Below are 18,455 nucleotides of genomic sequence, written 5' to 3' on the forward strand. Positions count from 1 at the left end.
CATGCTATTCATGTGGAGTTGCTTTTTTATGATCCTGTTAGTGATGTATGTGTATGTTGTATGTGATGTCTTTAAGCTACTGGAACCTTGAATTTCCCCTTGGGGATCAATAAAGTATCTATCTATCTATCTATCTATCTATCCATCCTACAAAAATAGATTGTGCCTTTTGTCTGTCAATGTGTGAACATGTTTACATTTAGGCTATTTCAATAGATTTTTTTCAGTCAGTTAAGCCAAATAATTGGGTGACAAAAAGCATGCATATAGACTATTAATTTTACATAGACTATTAATTTTACATATAGACTATTAATTTTACAGGCTAACAAATACAGTGTGGGTAAACTCTTAATTTGAAAAACAATGAATGCATATCCTGCCAATCAGATTTAGCACCACCCACAGGGGAAAATCGGAATATCAAGTGGTTTTTCTGATTTCCGTTCAAGAACGGGAAAACCAAAAATCAAGTCATAATTTCGTTTTTTTGTTTTTCTAAAAAAACGGAAAAACGGAAAAAGGAGTTGTTTTCTCGTTTTTTCGATTTTATATGTGACAGCAAAAACAAATGAACGAACGGTACCTGGACCAAAATGTGTATAAATCTTATTCCTCATTCATTTTTTTCGTGACCTGGAAGCGATCGTAGGTAGTAAGCGGCTGCATACCCGGAAATCATTTGGACATCAATGAGACCATGGACAGTTAGAATGATACGGATGTTAAAATGTTTTTAGACGAATATGCTAGTTTTATATTAGAAAACCGAAAGAATGGGATGTCTTGTGGTGATATAGCAGCTGCGTTGGGTTCACAGTTTGGAACGATACGGGGGTTTTCTGAGAGGAGTGTGCGGAGGTGGTGTGCTCAGCAGGGACTTGTGGCGAAACACAAGTTGACTTTTATTATGAAGTGGTCACAGGAGATTAGCGCTGACCGCTCTCATTCATCAAAAATGAGTCTACACAACAAGACAACCATCATAGTCTAATAATAATAATAATAATGAAGTGAAAACATTTTCAAAATTTCTCATTTTCATTGCCATTGCTTTGGCAAATATCTATCAAACAAACTAAAATCGAAATCATGATTTGGCTTATGATATTAACTATCATATAACTGATATTTAATTAGTTTTTCGTTTTCCGTTTTTTAATATCAAAACAAAAAACGAATAATGGGTTGTTTTCCGTTTTTTGTTTTCCTATTTACTAATGGTAATTGGGAAACTGGCCGCCAAGTACACGGACCGTTTTACATGCCGTCTGTTCATTGACCATAATAAATCTAGTGTTGTGAACATAGCCTATATATCTTACAAGGCTTATAAATTGGTTAGAATAGGTTGCCAATATTACATCTGGATGATCAAGTATTATTATTATTATTATTATCACTATTATTAATTATTATTATTATTATTAATAATAGTTAGTAGTTCTGCGAACGTTCTGCGAACGTTCCGCGAACGTTCTGCGAACCTAGCCTACTGACAGTTCCCTGACGGCTCGCCGAACGTTCCCGGAACAATGTAAATTACTTTTGGGGAACGTTCGGCGAACGTTCAGAAAACTTTCCTGCGCTAACCGTGAGCGAACCTTCGGAGGGAACCTTACGCGAACCTGCAGCGAACGTTCCCAGAACCTTCAGCGAACCTTCCCGGAACCTTTAGAGAACCAAAAATTGTTATGTGGGGTACTTCCAAATTTGCATCTCTGTCCCCAGCACATTTCAAACCAAACTGACGCCCATGAACTTACCCGTGACTCCATCTGGAAAATAATTCGATTTCGTATTTTTGACCCTCTGAACTTACCGTTGGACACGCCTCGGCATGAGACGAGACGGCATGAGACGGGACGGGACCATTGACATATATATTAATGGACCAATAGACCCCGTTGCTCTGGACGGAGACCAGTGAAGGCTATTAGAAGCACTTTTCCGGTGATGGCCAGCTTTACTGCGCAGCCTCCAACTGACAGAGACAACGTAAACGTGACGTGAGCAACGTGTCTGAAAGTTGTAAGTGTTCTGGTAGCTGTGCCAAGAGAAATCTCAATCATTCCCAATCTTACAGATGGAGAGCGTAGGTATATGTAAGGAGATAACATAAGCACAGGCTAATTATTGCTAACTAACATGCTAGTTAACATTAGTAATTAAACCTAAACAGCTAATGGAAGTCCAAACTGCCTGAGAGCTTCTCCTGTACTATACGGTAATTCCTCTACTGTGCGACAGTAAGTCACTTGGTTATGACACAATCGTTAGCCTATTTTTACAAAAACGTCTGCTACGGAGCCATAACGTGAGATACAAGGTAATGGAGCCTTTTATACGTTGTTGTGTTTCTTTAGAACTAAACAATGGACAAATCGAGTCTTTAAACGCTTCGGATGTAAAGTTATTCTCAGTCAAGTGACGTAAAAAAAAAATGGCGGTAAGCGGAATGCTAACAGGAGGTGATGGCCAGTTAGCAACAAAATGGCGCCATGATGGCTCGAGTTCTGAAGCGAAGCTTACCCCCTTGGATGGGACGGCTTGACATGGGACACTTCAGGCTGCAGCCATACCCGCCTCCTTAATACTGGATCAATTTAAAAGATTTTTGTCCAAATAAGTCACTTAGACATAAGTGTTAGCATACCCGTCGCTATGGGCGGGCCATAGGGGGTCGGGCCCGCCCCCAAAAATGCTTGTGCCCCCCCACTTGAGGCACAGATCTCTTAAAGAAATTACTTTAATTTTATATTATCATAGTTGCTAATTTTGTGTTGCATTAATGTTGCATTCTTTATCATTAAATCATTAAAAATATAAATAAACAATGGTGTGATTTTTGTTTGATTGATGGGAATCTACACTGCAACAGCCTATCACGGCCTTACTAAAAAGAAAGTTAGGCTACGACGTGACGTAGCCTACATCAGTGTAGCCGCTCAACAGTTACCGCACATTTTTGAAAGCTGGATGAGTTTTCGCCGGCTTACTCGCTTCAGTTCCTCATGGTAAGTGGTTGAAAAGCCCACCAACATTCTCCTCTGCCAAACTGGATACGGCACCGACGCCTCCTGATATTGTCGTTGGAGAAGGAGCCCCTGGACGACAGTCTGAGCCTGATGCTAGTAGCTCCGTGGAGCCCGACCCTGGGCCTGGCAGGACCTGCAGTCCAAGTGCAACTGCGACTGGGGCAGCATTTGGGCCACAACTAACTGTTGAATCAGGGGGTGTGACGGACAAACCCAAACAGGTTGTGTTGAGGAAATATCCAGTCAAAATGTTTGGTTAAAAAAAAACGTAGCTCTAGCTGTCATTTGAACAGAGACTGGCTTGCGTAGGCTACTCGGTGGAAAAGGACTCCGCATTTTGTTATGCCTGCAGGAAATTCACATCTGTATCACCGGTGTGAACCTTCTTCATTAAGGGGTTTAAGATTTACAGACAAGGACTTAAATAAGCATGCAGCTTCAAATGACAGGAGGGACTGAAGAGAGGACATGCTGTCTCCACTCAAAGTACCGGTAGGTTCAAAGTCTGTGTGTGTGTGTGTGTGTGTGTGTGTGTGTGTGTGTGTGTGCGTGCGTGCGTGCGTGTGTGTCTCATGGCACATGCATAGCAATGCATATCCTTCTGTCGACTGCTTTAAAATGCAATGTTTGAGAGATGCTTCTGGTGTTACATCTAATATGTTGTATAGTCAAGTGTTTTATGGATATTCATAACATTGCTTCTATGTAATGTGTTGTAGGCTATATAGGCTACCTGGTCATATTGCTGTTGGTTATGTTTAACGTGATGATTACGACGAATAGTATAACAAGAGTATATGATTATTATACATATACGTACTGTACGCAATAATAATTGTGCCCCCCATGTATTTCATTTGCCCCCTTAAAACTGAGGTGCGACGCCGGTGCTGGCGAGTGTTAGTGTGACATAGTTTATGTCTGCTTGTACCAAAAAGTATATATATATATATATATATATATATATATATATATATATATATATATATATATATATAAATAGGGTACATATTGAAAAGAAAAACTAAAATTAGCCTTAAAACTATTAAAGTAAAGTTTATTGGTCCCATTTCCCATTGAACATGAACGCAGCACACGGTCATTTTAATGTGGTGGTTTCTGATTGGCTCTCCGGTAGGAAGCGAGAAGACCATTCATTCTCAGGGATAATGCGACATATTCTCTGTATGTTCTTATACATTTAGTTAGATTTGAGTTTTCGCTGATAGAGTTTTGAATGGACTATAATTCGGCTGTGTTAACTACATGTACACGGCTTCTTCTGCTATGTTTCATCGGACTAAAGGCAGCGGAGCCGTCGGAGGACGGAGGCGGCTGGTGAGTCTCCTAACCCGGGTCAACACTACACTGACTTACATGTGAACTTATTCTAAAGTATTAGGGTTACTTTTTATTTATTGAACCATTGCATTGCACCACTTGTAAGACGTAGCCTAGCTTAGCCCCGACAGCTGCTACTCTGACTGAGCTTCACACCGAACTCCATGTCAAATTCTGTCACTTTAACGTCTACCTTAAAAACGAGCACATTTAAATACGCCATAAAGGTTTTTTATTGCTACGGAGCAACTTTTCAAATGACCCGTTATGAAATGTAACTAAGTACATTTACTCAATTACTGTACTTAAGTAGAAATTCAGAGTACTTGTCCTTTGCTTGAATGTTACTACTTTTTTTGTATTTGTATTTGAGATTAGTATTTTATTTTTTACTGCAGTACATTTCAGTGGTGTAAGAAATATTACTGTATTATAATTATTGATGCATTATTGTGTTCCCTAAACTATAATATAATATTTCATTGTCTGATCATTTATTATCTTTCATTATCTCTCAAATTAAATTAACTAAAAGATAAAGGAAGTTTGGTTTGGTTTGCATTCTGAATGTTTCTCTAAAGTACATAGAAACAGAATAAGACCAGTCAGTTTCATGTAAAAGGTTGGGAAACCATGGGGGAGATAATCATAATTAATGCAAATAATCCACACTACACACATTATCTCAAGTTCCACATATTAAACTATGTACTTAAACAACCTGACAATTTAACATTTTGGACATAAATGCTCTCTCTGCCTATCTCTGCTTTGACCTGCTTATTGGGTTATTATTATTATTATTATTATTATTATTATTATTATTATTATATTAGTATATTATTATTATTGTCATTATTATTAATATATTATTATTGTCATTATTATCCTATGATTTCCTCAGTTCCTCTCTCCTCCCGTGATTTCCTCGGTTCCTCTGTCCTCCCGAGATTTCCTCGGTTCCTCTGTCCTCCCGTGATTTCCTCGGTTCCTCTCTCCTCCCGTGATTTCCTCGGTTCCTCTCTCCTCCCGTGATTTCCTCGATTCCTCTCTCCTCGGTTCCTCTCTCCTCGGTCCTCGGTTGCTCTCTCCTCCTGTGATTTCCTCGGTTCCTCTCTCCTCGGTTCCTCTCTCCTCGGTTCCTCTCTCCTCCCGTGATTTCCTCGGTTCCTCTCTCCTCGGTTCCTCTCTCCTCCCGTGATTTCCTCGGTTCCTCTGTCCTCCCGTGATTTCCTCGGTTCCTCGCTCCTCCCGAGATTTCCTTGGTTCCTCTGTCCTCCCGAGATTTCCTCGTTTCCTCTGTCCTCCCGTGATTTCCTCAGTTCCTCTCTCCTCCCGTGACTTCCGCGGTTCCTCTGTCCTCCCGTGATTTCCTCGGTTCCTCTCTCCTCCCGAGATTTCCTCGGTTCCTCTCTCCTCCCGTGATTTCCTCGTTTCCTCTGTCCTCCCGTGATTTCCTCGGTTCCTCTCTCCTCTCGTGATTTCCTTGGTTCCTCTCTCCTCCCGTGATTTCCTCGGTTCCTCTCTCCTCCCGTGATTTCCTCGGTTCCTCTCTCCTCCCGTGATTTCCTCGGTTCCTCTCTCCTCCCGTGATTTCCTCGATTCCTCTCTCCTCGGTTCCTCTCTCCTCGGTCCTCGGTTCCTCTCTCCTCCTGTGATTTCATCGGTTCCTCTCTCCTCGGTTCCTCTCTCCTCCCGTGATTTCCTCGGTTCCTCTCTCCTCGGTTCCTCTCTCCTCCCGTGATTTCCTCGGTTCCTCTGTCCTCCCGTGATTTCCTCGGTTCCTCTGTCCTCCTGTGATTTCCTCGGTTCCTCGCTCCTCCCGAGATTTCCTTGGTTCCTCTGTCCTCCCGAGATTTCCTCGTTTCCTCTGTCCTCCCGTGATTTCCTCAGTTCCTCTCTCCTCTCGTGATTTCCGCGGTTCCTCTCTCCCGTGATTTCCTCGGTTCCTCTCTCCTCCCATGATTTCCTCGGTTCCTCCCTCCTCCCGTGATTTCCTCGGTTCCTCTCTCCTCTGTTCCTCTCTCCTCCCGTGATTTCCTCGGTTCCTCTCTCCTCCCATGATTTCCTCGGTTCCTCTCTCCTCCCGTGATTTCCTCGGTTCCTCTCTCCTCCCGTGATTTCCTCGGTTCCTCTATCCTCCCATGATTTCCTTGGTTCCTCTCTTCTCCCATGATTTCCTCCCGTCTCTCCCGTAACTCCTCGGTGGGAGGGACTAGGACGTGAGGAAGGGAGACAAGTGGAGGAGTCGAGGAGGCAATTTAAGGGCCATGAGAAGGAGCTATAGAAACCATTTCTCAGACATGTTTTTAAAAAGTAACACTTAATGCAAGAAAACTTCAACTGGAGAAATGTTATTTGATAGATTCAGGGCAGCAGTCAGCTCGGAGTACTGTAGTTTAAATAATGTATTCTTTTTAATGTTCATGTCTGCTTCTGTCTTTAGGTCATCAAACTCAGATTTCCGATTAGAAGATGAAGGTCTTTGTAACATCGACGTGTTGGACGGGTCTTCACTCTCACATCAGCAGTTCATAGAGAGGTACGTCTGATCGTTCCTAAATATCAACTGATAATACCACGATATATAACCTACACACATGTGTGTATTCAAGGTCAAAAAGTTGCAGTAATGGGCGCCTGGTTAGCTCACCTGGTAGAGCGGGCGCCCATATGCAGAGGCTCAGTCCTCGATGCAGCGGCTCAGGGTTTGAGTCCGACCTGCGGCCATTTGCTGCACGCCCACCTTTCCTGTCTACAGCTGTCCTATCTATTTAAGGCTAAAATGCCCCAAAATATCTCAAAAGCTGCAGTAAGTCAAGTGATGTTCAGATTGTATGAGATATTTGATTTGTTGATATTTTCAACAGTCTTGTACTTCTGAGTTTCAGGCTGCTGACTACCAAATATCACCATGACTACCACCCTAAACACACTAATAAATAGCTCCGAGGCACCCTAAATATCCTGACAACCAGTGCTGCTAAATAACTTCACTATCAGTTCATCTGCTGGTCAAACATTTGGGTTCTAAAATGTCCAGAAAGGTTGGAAAATGTCCTTCAAATGCCAAATTTACATATTCAGATAACTTGATTTTACGTATTTTGGAGATTTACTTTTAGGGATGTAACGATACATTGTGAATCATTTATAAATGGATGTAAATGTTTAGAGATTACAACCGGTTGAGATTAAAACAACAGAATTTTCTTTTTTGTTAAAGAACATTTTTTGGGCATTTTAGGCCTTTATTTTGATAGGACAGATGAAGTCATGAAAGGGGAGAGGGGGGGGGATGACATGCAGGGCGGAGTCGAACCCACGCCCGCTGCGTTGAGGATTACACCTCTATATATGGGTGCGCGCCCTACCAGGTGAGCTACTCGGGCGCCCATGAAATGAATGGTGATGAAGTTTTTAAACGTCCCAGAGTGTAATCTCCTTTAGATTTAGTCTGACCACGTCTTCTTAGTTCTTTATTTGAAGAGATTTGTTGCGATTTATGAAGTTATTTTGATGTAGGATTTGTTTTAAACAACTAATGTCTTATTTAATTTGTTATTTGAGATAAAACACAGTTTCAGTGTCACTTTAGATGAGAGGACACGTCTGTTGTTTATAGAAATAAAGGAACATTTTTCAGTCATTTGTCTGCAGCTCATTCTCTTCATAAATCCTGAGAAAATGGTGAATCTAACTGTGAGTTGAGTGTATTGTTACATCCCTACCGAATATCAGCAGGAACTAACAACCTCCTAAATATACCTCCGAAGCACCCTAAACATCCTGACAACCAATGCTGTTGAATAACTTCACTATCAGTTCATCTACTGATCAAACATTTGGGTTCTAAAATGTCCAGAAAGGTTGGGAAATGTCCTTCAAATGCCAAGTTCACATATCCAGATAACTTGTTGAGCTTGATCCCACATGTAGTCTGACTGAAAGCTGCTGAAATGATGTTTCTTCAGATACGCGTACAGCAGACCGGTGATCCTCAGAGGGCTGACCGATAACACGGTACGTATTCCAAACACTATCTCATTCACGTTGGACTCAGGTTATATAGGTAAATCTGTGTTGGGCATGTTTTAAATAAAGGGATATTTCAGATGTTTATTCAGTGTAGGGCTGCAGCTATCGTTTCTTTTTGTAATCGATTAATCTAGCACTTTATCGATCGATTAATTGAATCATTTTTTTTGCGTTTTTAAACAACCCAAACTAGGGAAAAAAGCAATATTTTCGGAAAAAGCAACATTTGTATTGCCTACATTGCTTACAATATCATCTCTCAAAAAACTAAACATATTAAGTGCATTTAAGTGCCATATTACATTGTTTTTAAAGATTTTTTTTTCAAATTATATCAACCTCAAACTAAGGCATACATTAAACATACACAAACATTACATTAAGTTGTGCAACTTAACTTTCAGAACTACAAGTTTCAACCTGAGAGTGATCTGTATATACAGTAGGCCTATATGTAAATATTAGTTATACTCAACCTATTCTCATTTATATATTTGATTATAATGTCACACAGCTCTGTTACACTTATGCTATTAGATCGTTGATCAGCTGTTTCTCCAGAGAGAGAGAGAGAGAGAGATGCGCAACAATCAGCTGTTTTTCCGAAGGGCTAGTCAATTCGTCGGCTCATCAGATCGTGGTCACCACTACGTATTTTCTGGTCTTTGTTTTTGGTAGTTGTGTTTGGTGTAGTTTCATCGTCAATACGACTCTGTGATTTACTTTAGTCGGTCCTCTTCGTGGAACGGATGATTAAGTTTGACGTCGTGCTATTACCGTGGTAAGTTAGTTTGATTTTGCAGTAGACACACTGTACAGAGTTTTAGTTTTAATTACGTTTGAACTGATTCCAAACTTTGGACCCTTTCTGTCGTTTTCTCCAGCCTGTCTCTTAGCCCCTCTCTATTTACGCTCTAGCATGTGTCGCCAGCAGCAGACTGAGCCGCGTCTGTGCGACAGTAATAATGCTCCGTGCGGAAACACCGTCCGTCAGCGATACAACGTTGGTAACATTGATTTAACAAAGCTTCGAGGCAGTCATTTTGCATCGAGGATTTTTTGTAATTGAATTATTCGATTTATTCGAGGAATCGTTTCAGCCCTAATTCAGTGTGTTTGTCTGAGCTACTTCTCAATAGTCCGTGTGTTAGCGACCGTAGACGGCGGTCACAACAGTAAAATATTCAGCTGGAGACAGAGTTTAAAAACACACTAACACCTGAAACTAACGGAGTGGAAGACCAGAGAAGTTTGACCAGATGTTGTTGTTGTCAGAGGAGTCTGGTGGTCAGAATTTAAACCTCATCGTTTCATCTCAAAGTGATTTAAAAAGTGCAGAGACCCAAACACCTTCACACTGTTAAAAAGTTAAAATATATATATATATATATATATATACACACACACACACACACACACACACACACACACACACACACACATACATACAGTACAGGCCAAAAGTTTGGACACACCTTCTCATTCAATGTGTTTCCTTTATTTTCATGACTATTTACATTGTAGATTCTCACTGAAGGCATCAAAACTCTGAATGAACACATATGGAATTATGTACTTAACAAAAAAGTGTGAAATAACTGAAAACATGTCTTATATTTTAGATTCTTCAAAGTAGCCACCCTTTGCTCTGATTACTGCTTTGCACACTCTTGGCATTCTTTTGATGAGCTCAAAGAGGTAGTCACCTGAAATGGTTTTCCAACAGTCTTGAAGGAGTTCCCAGAGATGCTTAGCACTTGTTGGCCCTTTTGCCTTCACTCTGCGGTCCAGCTCACCCCAAACCATCTCGATTGGGTTCAGGTCCGGTAACTGTGGAGGCCAGGTCATCTGGTGCAGCACTCCATCACTCTCCTTCTTGGTCAAATAGCCCTTACACAGCCTGGAGGTGTGTTTGGGGTCATTGTCCTGTTGAAAAATAAATGATGGTCCAACTAAACGCAAACCGGATGGGATGGCATGTCGCTGCAGGATGCTGTGGTAGCCATACTGGTTCAGTATGCCTTCAATTTTGAATAAATCCCCAACAGTGTCACCAGCAAAGCCCCCCCACACCATCACACCTCCTCCTCCATGCTTCACGGGGGGAACCAGGCATGTAGAATCCATCCGGTCACCTTTTCTGCATCGCACAAAGACACGGTGGTTGGAACCAAAGATCTCAAATTTGGACTCATCAGACCAAAGCACAGATTTCCACTGGTCTAATGTCCATTCCTTGTGTTTTTGGCCCAAACAAATCTCTTCTGCTTGTTTCCTCTCCTTAGCAGTGGTTTCCTAGCAGCTACTTGACCATGAAGGCCTGATTCGTCTCCTCTTAACAGTTGTTCTAGAGATGTGTCTGCTGCTAGAACTCTGTGTGGCATTCATCTGGTCTCTAATCTGAGCTGCTGTTAACTTGCGATTTCTGAGGCTGGTTACTCGGATTAACTTATCCTCAGCAGCAGAGGTGACTCTTGGTCTTCCTTTCCTGGGGCGGTTCTCATGTGAGCCAGTTTCGTTGTAGCGCTTGATGGTTTTTGCGACTGCACTTGGGGACACATTTAAAGGAACACGCCGACTTATTGGGAATTTAGCTTATTCACTGTAACCCCCAGAGTGAGACAAGTCGATACATACCCTTCTCATCTCCGTGCGTGCTGTAACGCTGTCTGACGTCTCCAGCGGCATCAGCCCATCACAGAACAGGCAGGTGACTGGTTCCAGTAATCCTACTGCTCTGAATAAGTGACAAAATAACACCAACATGTTCCTATTTCCATGTTGTGATTTGTAGAGTCACAGCGTGTACAAATAACAACGTAACATGAGACACAGCCATCTTCTAACCGTAAACAAACCGGGAACTATATTCTCAGGTGGAAGAATATAGTACTTGGGCGGAGTTATATGCTCGCAGCAAGCCTGTCTGAGAATATAGTTCCCGGTTTGTTTACGGTTAGAAGATGGCTGTGTGTCATGTGACCTTGTTTTTTGTACACGCTGTGACTCTACAAATCACAACATGTAAATAGGAACATGTTGGTGTTATTTTGTCAGTTATTGGGAGCAGTAGGCTAGTTGGAACCAGTTACCTGCAGGATCTGTGCTGGGCTAAGGGTTCATTCATAGTTTTGATGCCTTCAGTGAGAATCTACAATGTAAATAGTCATGAAAATAAAAAGGAAACGCATTGAATGAGAAGGTGTGTCCAAACTTTTGGCCTGTACTGTGTATATATATATATGTGTATATGTATGTATGCTGATTGTGTTTTAGCGGTTCCGGTCGTTGTGCTCCAGGTCCACTTTACTAGAAGACTTTGGCGCCCGGAGAGTCCGGCTCAGCACAGCGAACACGTACTCTTACAGAAAAGGTAACACTCATACCTGCAGGGATTTATAGTTTGATTTATTTCATGTTATATAAAAAAACCACGTAAGACTCGCTGTGATGAATCTGTTCCAGTGGACGTCCCTCTGCAGGAGTACGTGGACGTGTTACTGAGGCCTCAGGCTGCAGATGCCCTCGGCAGCGGTGAGTCAGGACCTTTCTACCCCCCTGACCACAAAGAGACACAAACTTACCACAAAGAGACACAAACTGACTACAAAGAGACACAAACTGACGAAAAAGAGACGCTGAATTATCACAGAGACCCAAAACAACCCCAGAGAAAACAGAAAGGACCAAAAAGGGACACAACACGACACATAATGAATGGGGGAAATTGCACTTTTTGTTTTAATTGGAAAAATGTCCTTTTTTTGTGGGGGGTTAATTTGTGATTTTGGGATATTTAAGTTAAAGTGACTTGACTTAAAGTTAATGTTTTTTAGATTAAGTTCAGAGACTCACCAGTGATGAAGTTTGTCTAGGAGTTGGTCATGAAGGTTGATATTCTGTAATGTGCAGACACCAAGCAAAGCATCTCTTAATACTGTCTGACTTCCTGTCTGTGGCCCAATGGTTCCTACTGAAGAAGTCCATCTTTAAACCAGTTCAGTTTCTCAGTTATTGATACAAAAAAACCACAAAACTATTTAAAAACACAGCAAACGAGGCATCAAAGGTCGAAGCAGCAGATTAGATTAGATTAAGAGCGATATCATGATTTAAAAGTCTAATTAAAATCCTTCAGAGTCTATAAAACAAGGAGTGGTTTCTAAACATGTCATTAGGAACTCCTAACTGACACTAATAAAAACAAGCAAGTTAATAGTTAATAGTTAATAGCTCTAATTACACAATGAACAAAAGAAAATTTGTACCGGTTTGGTTTGACTTCAGGGAAAATATAGCTGCATCTCATGTCCACTCCTCCACTTGCCTCCTTTCCTCACATCTTAGTCCGTTCCACTGAGGAAACCCAGGAGACACGGGCTGAACCCCAACACGGGCTGAACCTCAACACACACACACACACACACACACACACACACACACACACACACACACACACACACACACACACACACACACACACACACACACACACACACACACACAGAGACACAGAGACACAGACAGACAGACAGTTGATTGGTTGTTGTAAAGACTCCATGTTCCTCTCCTCTCCAGAGACGCTGTATTTCTTTGGAGACAACAACTTCACCGAGTGGCAGAGTTTGTTTGAGCAGTACGAGTCTCCACCGTACGTCCTGCCTCACACCAGCGGAGCGTACAGCTTCGGGATCGCAGGTCAGAGGACTCCCCCCACCCCGACAGTCCTGGAGAATTTAACTTTCCTTTTAGTCTGATCCTGGTTGAGCCATTTGGCTGTTATCAACAATCAAGAAAGAATCTCGTCTCTGGAGGCCATTCAAAGATGTTACATTCTTTTAGTTCTTAAATCTTTTACTTCCATTGTCTATTTCTCAAGGGTGCAAACTCGTCAAGGGGGCAAAAGGTGACAACTTTGAGTATGACAGGCCGGCCGGCTAGCTAGCGACCCCGGCGGGCACGATCACTTTGTGGATCTTCTCAACTCCAAAAACGTTGGAGCAAATTTTGCGATTTGCCATACATTTTCGTAAAACTGCCCATATTCGAACTTTCGCAGTTTTTTTTATTGTATAAAAAAGTCTCAGAAGTGGATTTAGTGATAAAATAGCAGACAGAAATAGTAAAAAAAAAAACAACTTCATGTTGTCGGTCACAGCGGCAAGCCACGGATGTTGTGGCCGTTTCAGCGCTTTGCACTGTGGGATATAGTCGGCGAGGTAATGTGACACAGATGACTCGCAGATACCGGGAGGAGACGTACACAAACACATTCACATGGATGAAAATGGAACATTTTGCCAAAAGTTGACAAGTTAGCATCCCTGATTCTACAGGTTTAAATTCTTTGTCTTATTCTTTTGGTTTTCTATGTTTATACTTTTACTTATGCTTCATGTAAATCACTTTGCATCTGAAATGTTTTGTTGAACAAGCTGCAGCGACATGATTTAGTGCCTGAGATGCACTAACCTTCAGATCGTGGTTTTGTCTTCAGGTCCTGGAACAGGAGTCCCCTTTCACTGGCACGGCCCCGGCTACTCCGAAGTCATCTACGGGAGGAAGGTGATTGATTTCATCCTGAGCTGTTGACTCACGGACACAGACGGACGTCTCAGCTTTATACAGAAGCCCTGACAGGCAACAAACCTCTCCTACGTAGAAGAAGTGTTATGCGGCTGTTTTAAGAGCATAATAGCAAATTGCTAACCATGCTAAAACTAAAGTTTTCTGATATATAATCTGTTTATTTTAATAAGCAAATTCTGGTAAACTCAGCTGCTTGCTGAGGCAACTAGCCTTTGACATGACATAATCAAATGACATAATCAGACTATACGCGATCTATTAATTAGAATATTAATTAGCCATGTGGACAAGACTGCTGGTTGGTCTCAGCGAGCAGCTGATAACAACACGCAGTCTCCTCACAATATGATTTCATCAGACATTACATATTCATACATACTAGAGCTGCACAATGTGACCTAACATCTAAATCACCATTAATTGCATATTTTATGGACTCGGTGTTTGAGTTATCCTCCGTTATGCTTTCCATGCGGCTGATTGGTCTGGGTGAAGTCATGTGACTACACGCGGTAGAATGTTTTTAAGGAGAAAGAAGGCCTTTCAACAGGAATAAATTATCTAAACTATCGTCATGGGAAAAATACGTCTCTGCTTCAGAATTTCGATACATTAATCGTCCAGCCCTAAAACATATATTACAGTTCATATTTTTTTTATATATATATATACAGTACAGGCCAAAAGTTTGGACACACCTTCTCATTCAATGCATTTCCTTTATTTTCATGACTATTTACATTGTAGATTCTCGCTGAAGGCATCAAAAGTATGAATGAACACATATGGAATTATGTACTTAACAAAAAGTGTGAAATTGGTGTTCTCTCAATGAGCTTCATGAGGTAGTCACCTGAAATGGTTTTCACTTCACAGATGTGCTTTGTTAGGGTTAATTACTGGAATTTTTTCCATTATTAATAAAAAATAAAATAGTGTTCATTCATAGTTTTGATGCCTTCAGTGAGAATCTACAATGTAAATAGTCATGAAAATAAATAAAAAAAACACATTGAATGAGGTGTGTCCAAACTTTTGGCCTGTACTGTATACATATACACACACACACACACACACACACACACACACACAACATATGCTTTACAGTAGCTGTAAACTAAGAAGGTAAGACCTTTTGTCTATGCTGCATTTGACCGCTTCAGCACAGCTGTCTCACCCTCAACCCCCTAACTAAACCCAGGAGATAACCTGTTTCTCACCTGGCCTTTCAGGGCTTCCGTAGCTTTAGCACCTCGTAGTGAACGATGGGTTTGTGTTCCCGCAGCGTTGGTTCCTCTATCCGCCTGACAAGGAGCCGCACTTCCACCCGAACCGCACCACCCTGTCCTGGGTGACGGAGACATACCCCCAGCTACCGGAGGACGAGGCTCCGCTGGAGTGCACCATCAGACCGGGAGAGGTGAGCCCACTAACCGGCTTAGGGTTAGGGGGGGGGTTAACCCTAACCCCCCTTAACCCTAACCCACCAACCAGGCTTCAGTCTGTTCAGAGCGAGACTACATTTACTTCATCTCTTTAGTGCTTCAGCAGTACCGTGTTCTGCAGGTTTCACCAAGTCATGTTCCAGACTGTTTAAGACCGTTAGGAATGAAACTGAAGACCTAGATTAGCTACAGGGGTCAACAGTAAGTGTTGGCGAAGGCCTGGGCCAATTGAGTTTGTGTTTGACCTTTTAACATTAACATTTTTTAAAGCTTTTGTAAAGTTGTTCTTTACGTTTCTGAAGCTTTTTGATGTTTTGTTTTTTTCTCGAAGTTCGACATTTTCATGTTTTCTTTTTACGTTTTTCAACCTTTTTTTTTAGCATAAGCATTAGTTTGAACTCACATGTTGCAAGTTCCCAGAAGTCTAAGTGTTGTGGTTGTGTCTCCATCAGGTGCTGTATTTCCCCGACCGTTGGTGGCACGCCACGCTCAACCTGGACACCAGTGTCTTCATCTCCACCTTCCTCGGCTGAGCTCGCCAGCGGTTCTTTCACGGGAGGACAAACGCTCAACAACAAAAAGACTATTTGATGTTTCAGCTGTGATTTCTGGGATCATATTTAAGTCTGAAGGACCACAGTTACATTCCCCGTTAACACTTTAACTTAGCGATATATCAGCATGAAACTTCCCCAGTTGATTACTGACATTCAAACAACTAGTTTAGCATGACAAGTTTTCTGAAATGTTATGTTTAGATATGCAAATGAGTCATTATCTTGCTAAACATACACATGCTAATTTGCATACATTTCCAGAACAGAAATGTGAATGTTGGATAAAGCCAGGTGTTTTATTGTGTGGATATATTTTCACAGAGGGGGTTTGGGGGGGTTAGGGACATCTCATCTCTCTTCTCCATTCAGCCATGTTTCTAATAATCTAACAATACAAATACACATTTAATGACCAAAAGGAGCTAAAAGAGACAATACACACACACAGCGATAAACATACATTCCTGTATTGCGTCACCTTATCATCATTTAGTTCAGTCAGCCGAACTTAAAGTCATGAAGAACAACGCACTTTCTTCAAGGAAGAAACAAGTCCAACTCAGAGGTAGAAAACATGGAACATTTATTTAAATCACAACATTTTCAAACATCTTTGTGCAGCAGGGGCATGTTCAGCCTCGATAAAACGTTTGTTTAAACTGAAACGGAGTTTTCTGCCTTTTTATTACGAGTTTACAGACACGTCTCTTCTGATTGGGTAACATCTCTGACATGCCCACCGAACCAGTGAAAACCTAGAATACATCCTATAATACATCCATGGAGAAAACGTACCTCAAAGCAGGCATGCAGCGTTTCACAGCATTCTGAGGAAATATGGGAACTGATTGAGAACGGAGCCCACCCGTTAGAGACTGAACGTACCCGGGCTGATCACTCAGAGACGTCCTGCAGGAGGACGGGATGCCACGGAAAACAAGATTATGTGAAAAAGAAAGAAAAGAAGTAAATCTGCTCCCTTTTAGACGTCATTAGAAAATCTGACTTTGACTTGATTGAGTCAAAGCTGGATTGTAACTGTCACGTTTAAACAGAAAGAAAGCTGCAGCTTTAAATGTGTGCAGAACAGCCAATAGGAACACTTTCTCTCTCTCTCTGTTATGGCCTGTGATTGGCCAAATCCGGCCCGCGTATCAATTTAGGTTCACGTTGATGGTTAAGGAAGTTTTTTGCTGACTTTTTGGGGGTTTAATGTCGACCAAACTGTAAGTGAGAAGACTTTATGAGACATGCAATGATAAAGTCAAAGATATTTGACTTTTTCAATGAAATAAATGCATGTTAATAACCTCTATGTGTCTGGTCCTTGATGTGATTTTCCAGTGTGGCCCTTAGTGGAGTTGAGTTTGACACAGAACAGGCTCTTGAGACAACATTTAGGGGCTGAAGCCCCAGAAGCCGCGGCCCCCGCTGAACCACCTGGGTCACTTAAATATGCTGAAAGGTTATTATTATGGATATTTCCCCAACGACACCAAAGATAAAGTGCTTACCACAGCTTTAAATAGATAATTCGGTCTAAAACAAATGAAAACGCACTTTAAACCAACTAACACATCAGGCTTAATGTAGGTTCCAGTATGTTAACACACATCAGCACCAAGAATTACAAAAAGACTCAACAATCAGCAGGGACAGGAAAGTGCTAAATCAAGCTAAACTGGAGGTTTTAAAACAAAGAACAGAGTCCACTCATAAAACAGAGAAAACAATCTGAAAACACCATAAGTTACATCTTAATTTACTGATTCATATTTACATAACATAACATAAACTGGTCCTTCCCTCTCAATCTCAACTATCCAAACTCTCTCAGGCGACATCCACACTACTACGTTTTAGTTTAAAGATGAATATCTTCTGCTATAACTTTGACTTTAGGAAACTCTGCTGCCCCCGTTTTGGTTTGAAAACTGCAGGGTTGCTTTGTAGTCTGAACGACACAAACGGAGACATTTGGAGACGAGGACGCACATCAGTCAGTCTCATCAGTTAGGTAGATCACAGACCTTTCAGTAACAGGTCTGTCTGTCTGTCTGTCTGTCTGTCAGCTTAAAGACCTTTCAGTAACAGGTCTGTCTGTCTGTCTGTCTGTCTGTCAGCTTAAAGACCTTTCAGTAACAGGTCTGTCTGTCTGTCTGTCTGTCTGTCAGCTTAAAGACCTTTCAGTAACAGGTCTGTCTGTCTGTCTGTCTGTCAGCTTAAAGACCTTTCAGTAACAGGTCTGTCTGCCTGTCTGTCTGTCTGTCAGCTTAAAGACCTTTCAGTAACAGGTCTGTCTGTGTCTGCTTACAGACCTTTCAGTAACAGTTCTGTCTGTCTGTCAGCTTAAAGACCTTTCAGTAACAGTTCTGTCTGCCTGTCTGTCTGTCTGTCTGCCTGCCTTTTGTCCCCTTTTATGGACACAGAATAGTTCTGGTACTGGA

At 41.6% G+C, this 18,455-nt stretch overlaps 1 protein-coding gene across 1 annotated transcript; it reads left to right on the forward strand.

The window, feature by feature from the left end:
• The first annotated feature begins 4,166 nt into the window (after nt 1-4,166).
• On the forward strand, nt 4,167-16,673 carry jmjd8 (jumonji domain containing 8). The gene is made up of 9 exons (XM_039825098.1): nt 4,167-4,376; nt 6,826-6,921; nt 8,354-8,402; nt 11,694-11,790; nt 11,883-11,951; nt 12,996-13,115; nt 13,915-13,982; nt 15,292-15,426; nt 15,904-16,673. Exons 1-9 carry the CDS (start codon nt 4,276-4,278, stop codon nt 15,982-15,984), a joined length of 816 nt encoding a protein of 271 aa, XP_039681032.1. The 5' UTR covers nt 4,167-4,275; the 3' UTR covers nt 15,985-16,673.
• The last annotated feature ends 1,782 nt before the right edge of the window (nt 16,674-18,455 follow it).

The sequence above is a fragment of the Perca fluviatilis genome, chromosome 15 (genome assembly GCF_010015445.1).
Source record: "Perca fluviatilis chromosome 15, GENO_Pfluv_1.0, whole genome shotgun sequence".
NCBI classification, from domain to species: domain Eukaryota; kingdom Metazoa; phylum Chordata; class Actinopteri; order Perciformes; family Percidae; genus Perca; species Perca fluviatilis.

Coding starts and splice junctions, on each gene's coding strand:
- jmjd8 (XM_039825098.1), top strand. CDS start 4,276: ATGGACTATAATTCGGCTGTGTTAACTACATGTACACGGCTTCTTCTG. Junction 11,952..12,995: donor TGCAGATGCCCTCGGCAGCG/GTGAGTCAGGAC, acceptor TCTCCTCTCCAG/AGACGCTGTATTTCTTTGGA. Junction 15,427..15,903: donor GCACCATCAGACCGGGAGAG/GTGAGCCCACTA, acceptor TGTCTCCATCAG/GTGCTGTATTTCCCCGACCG.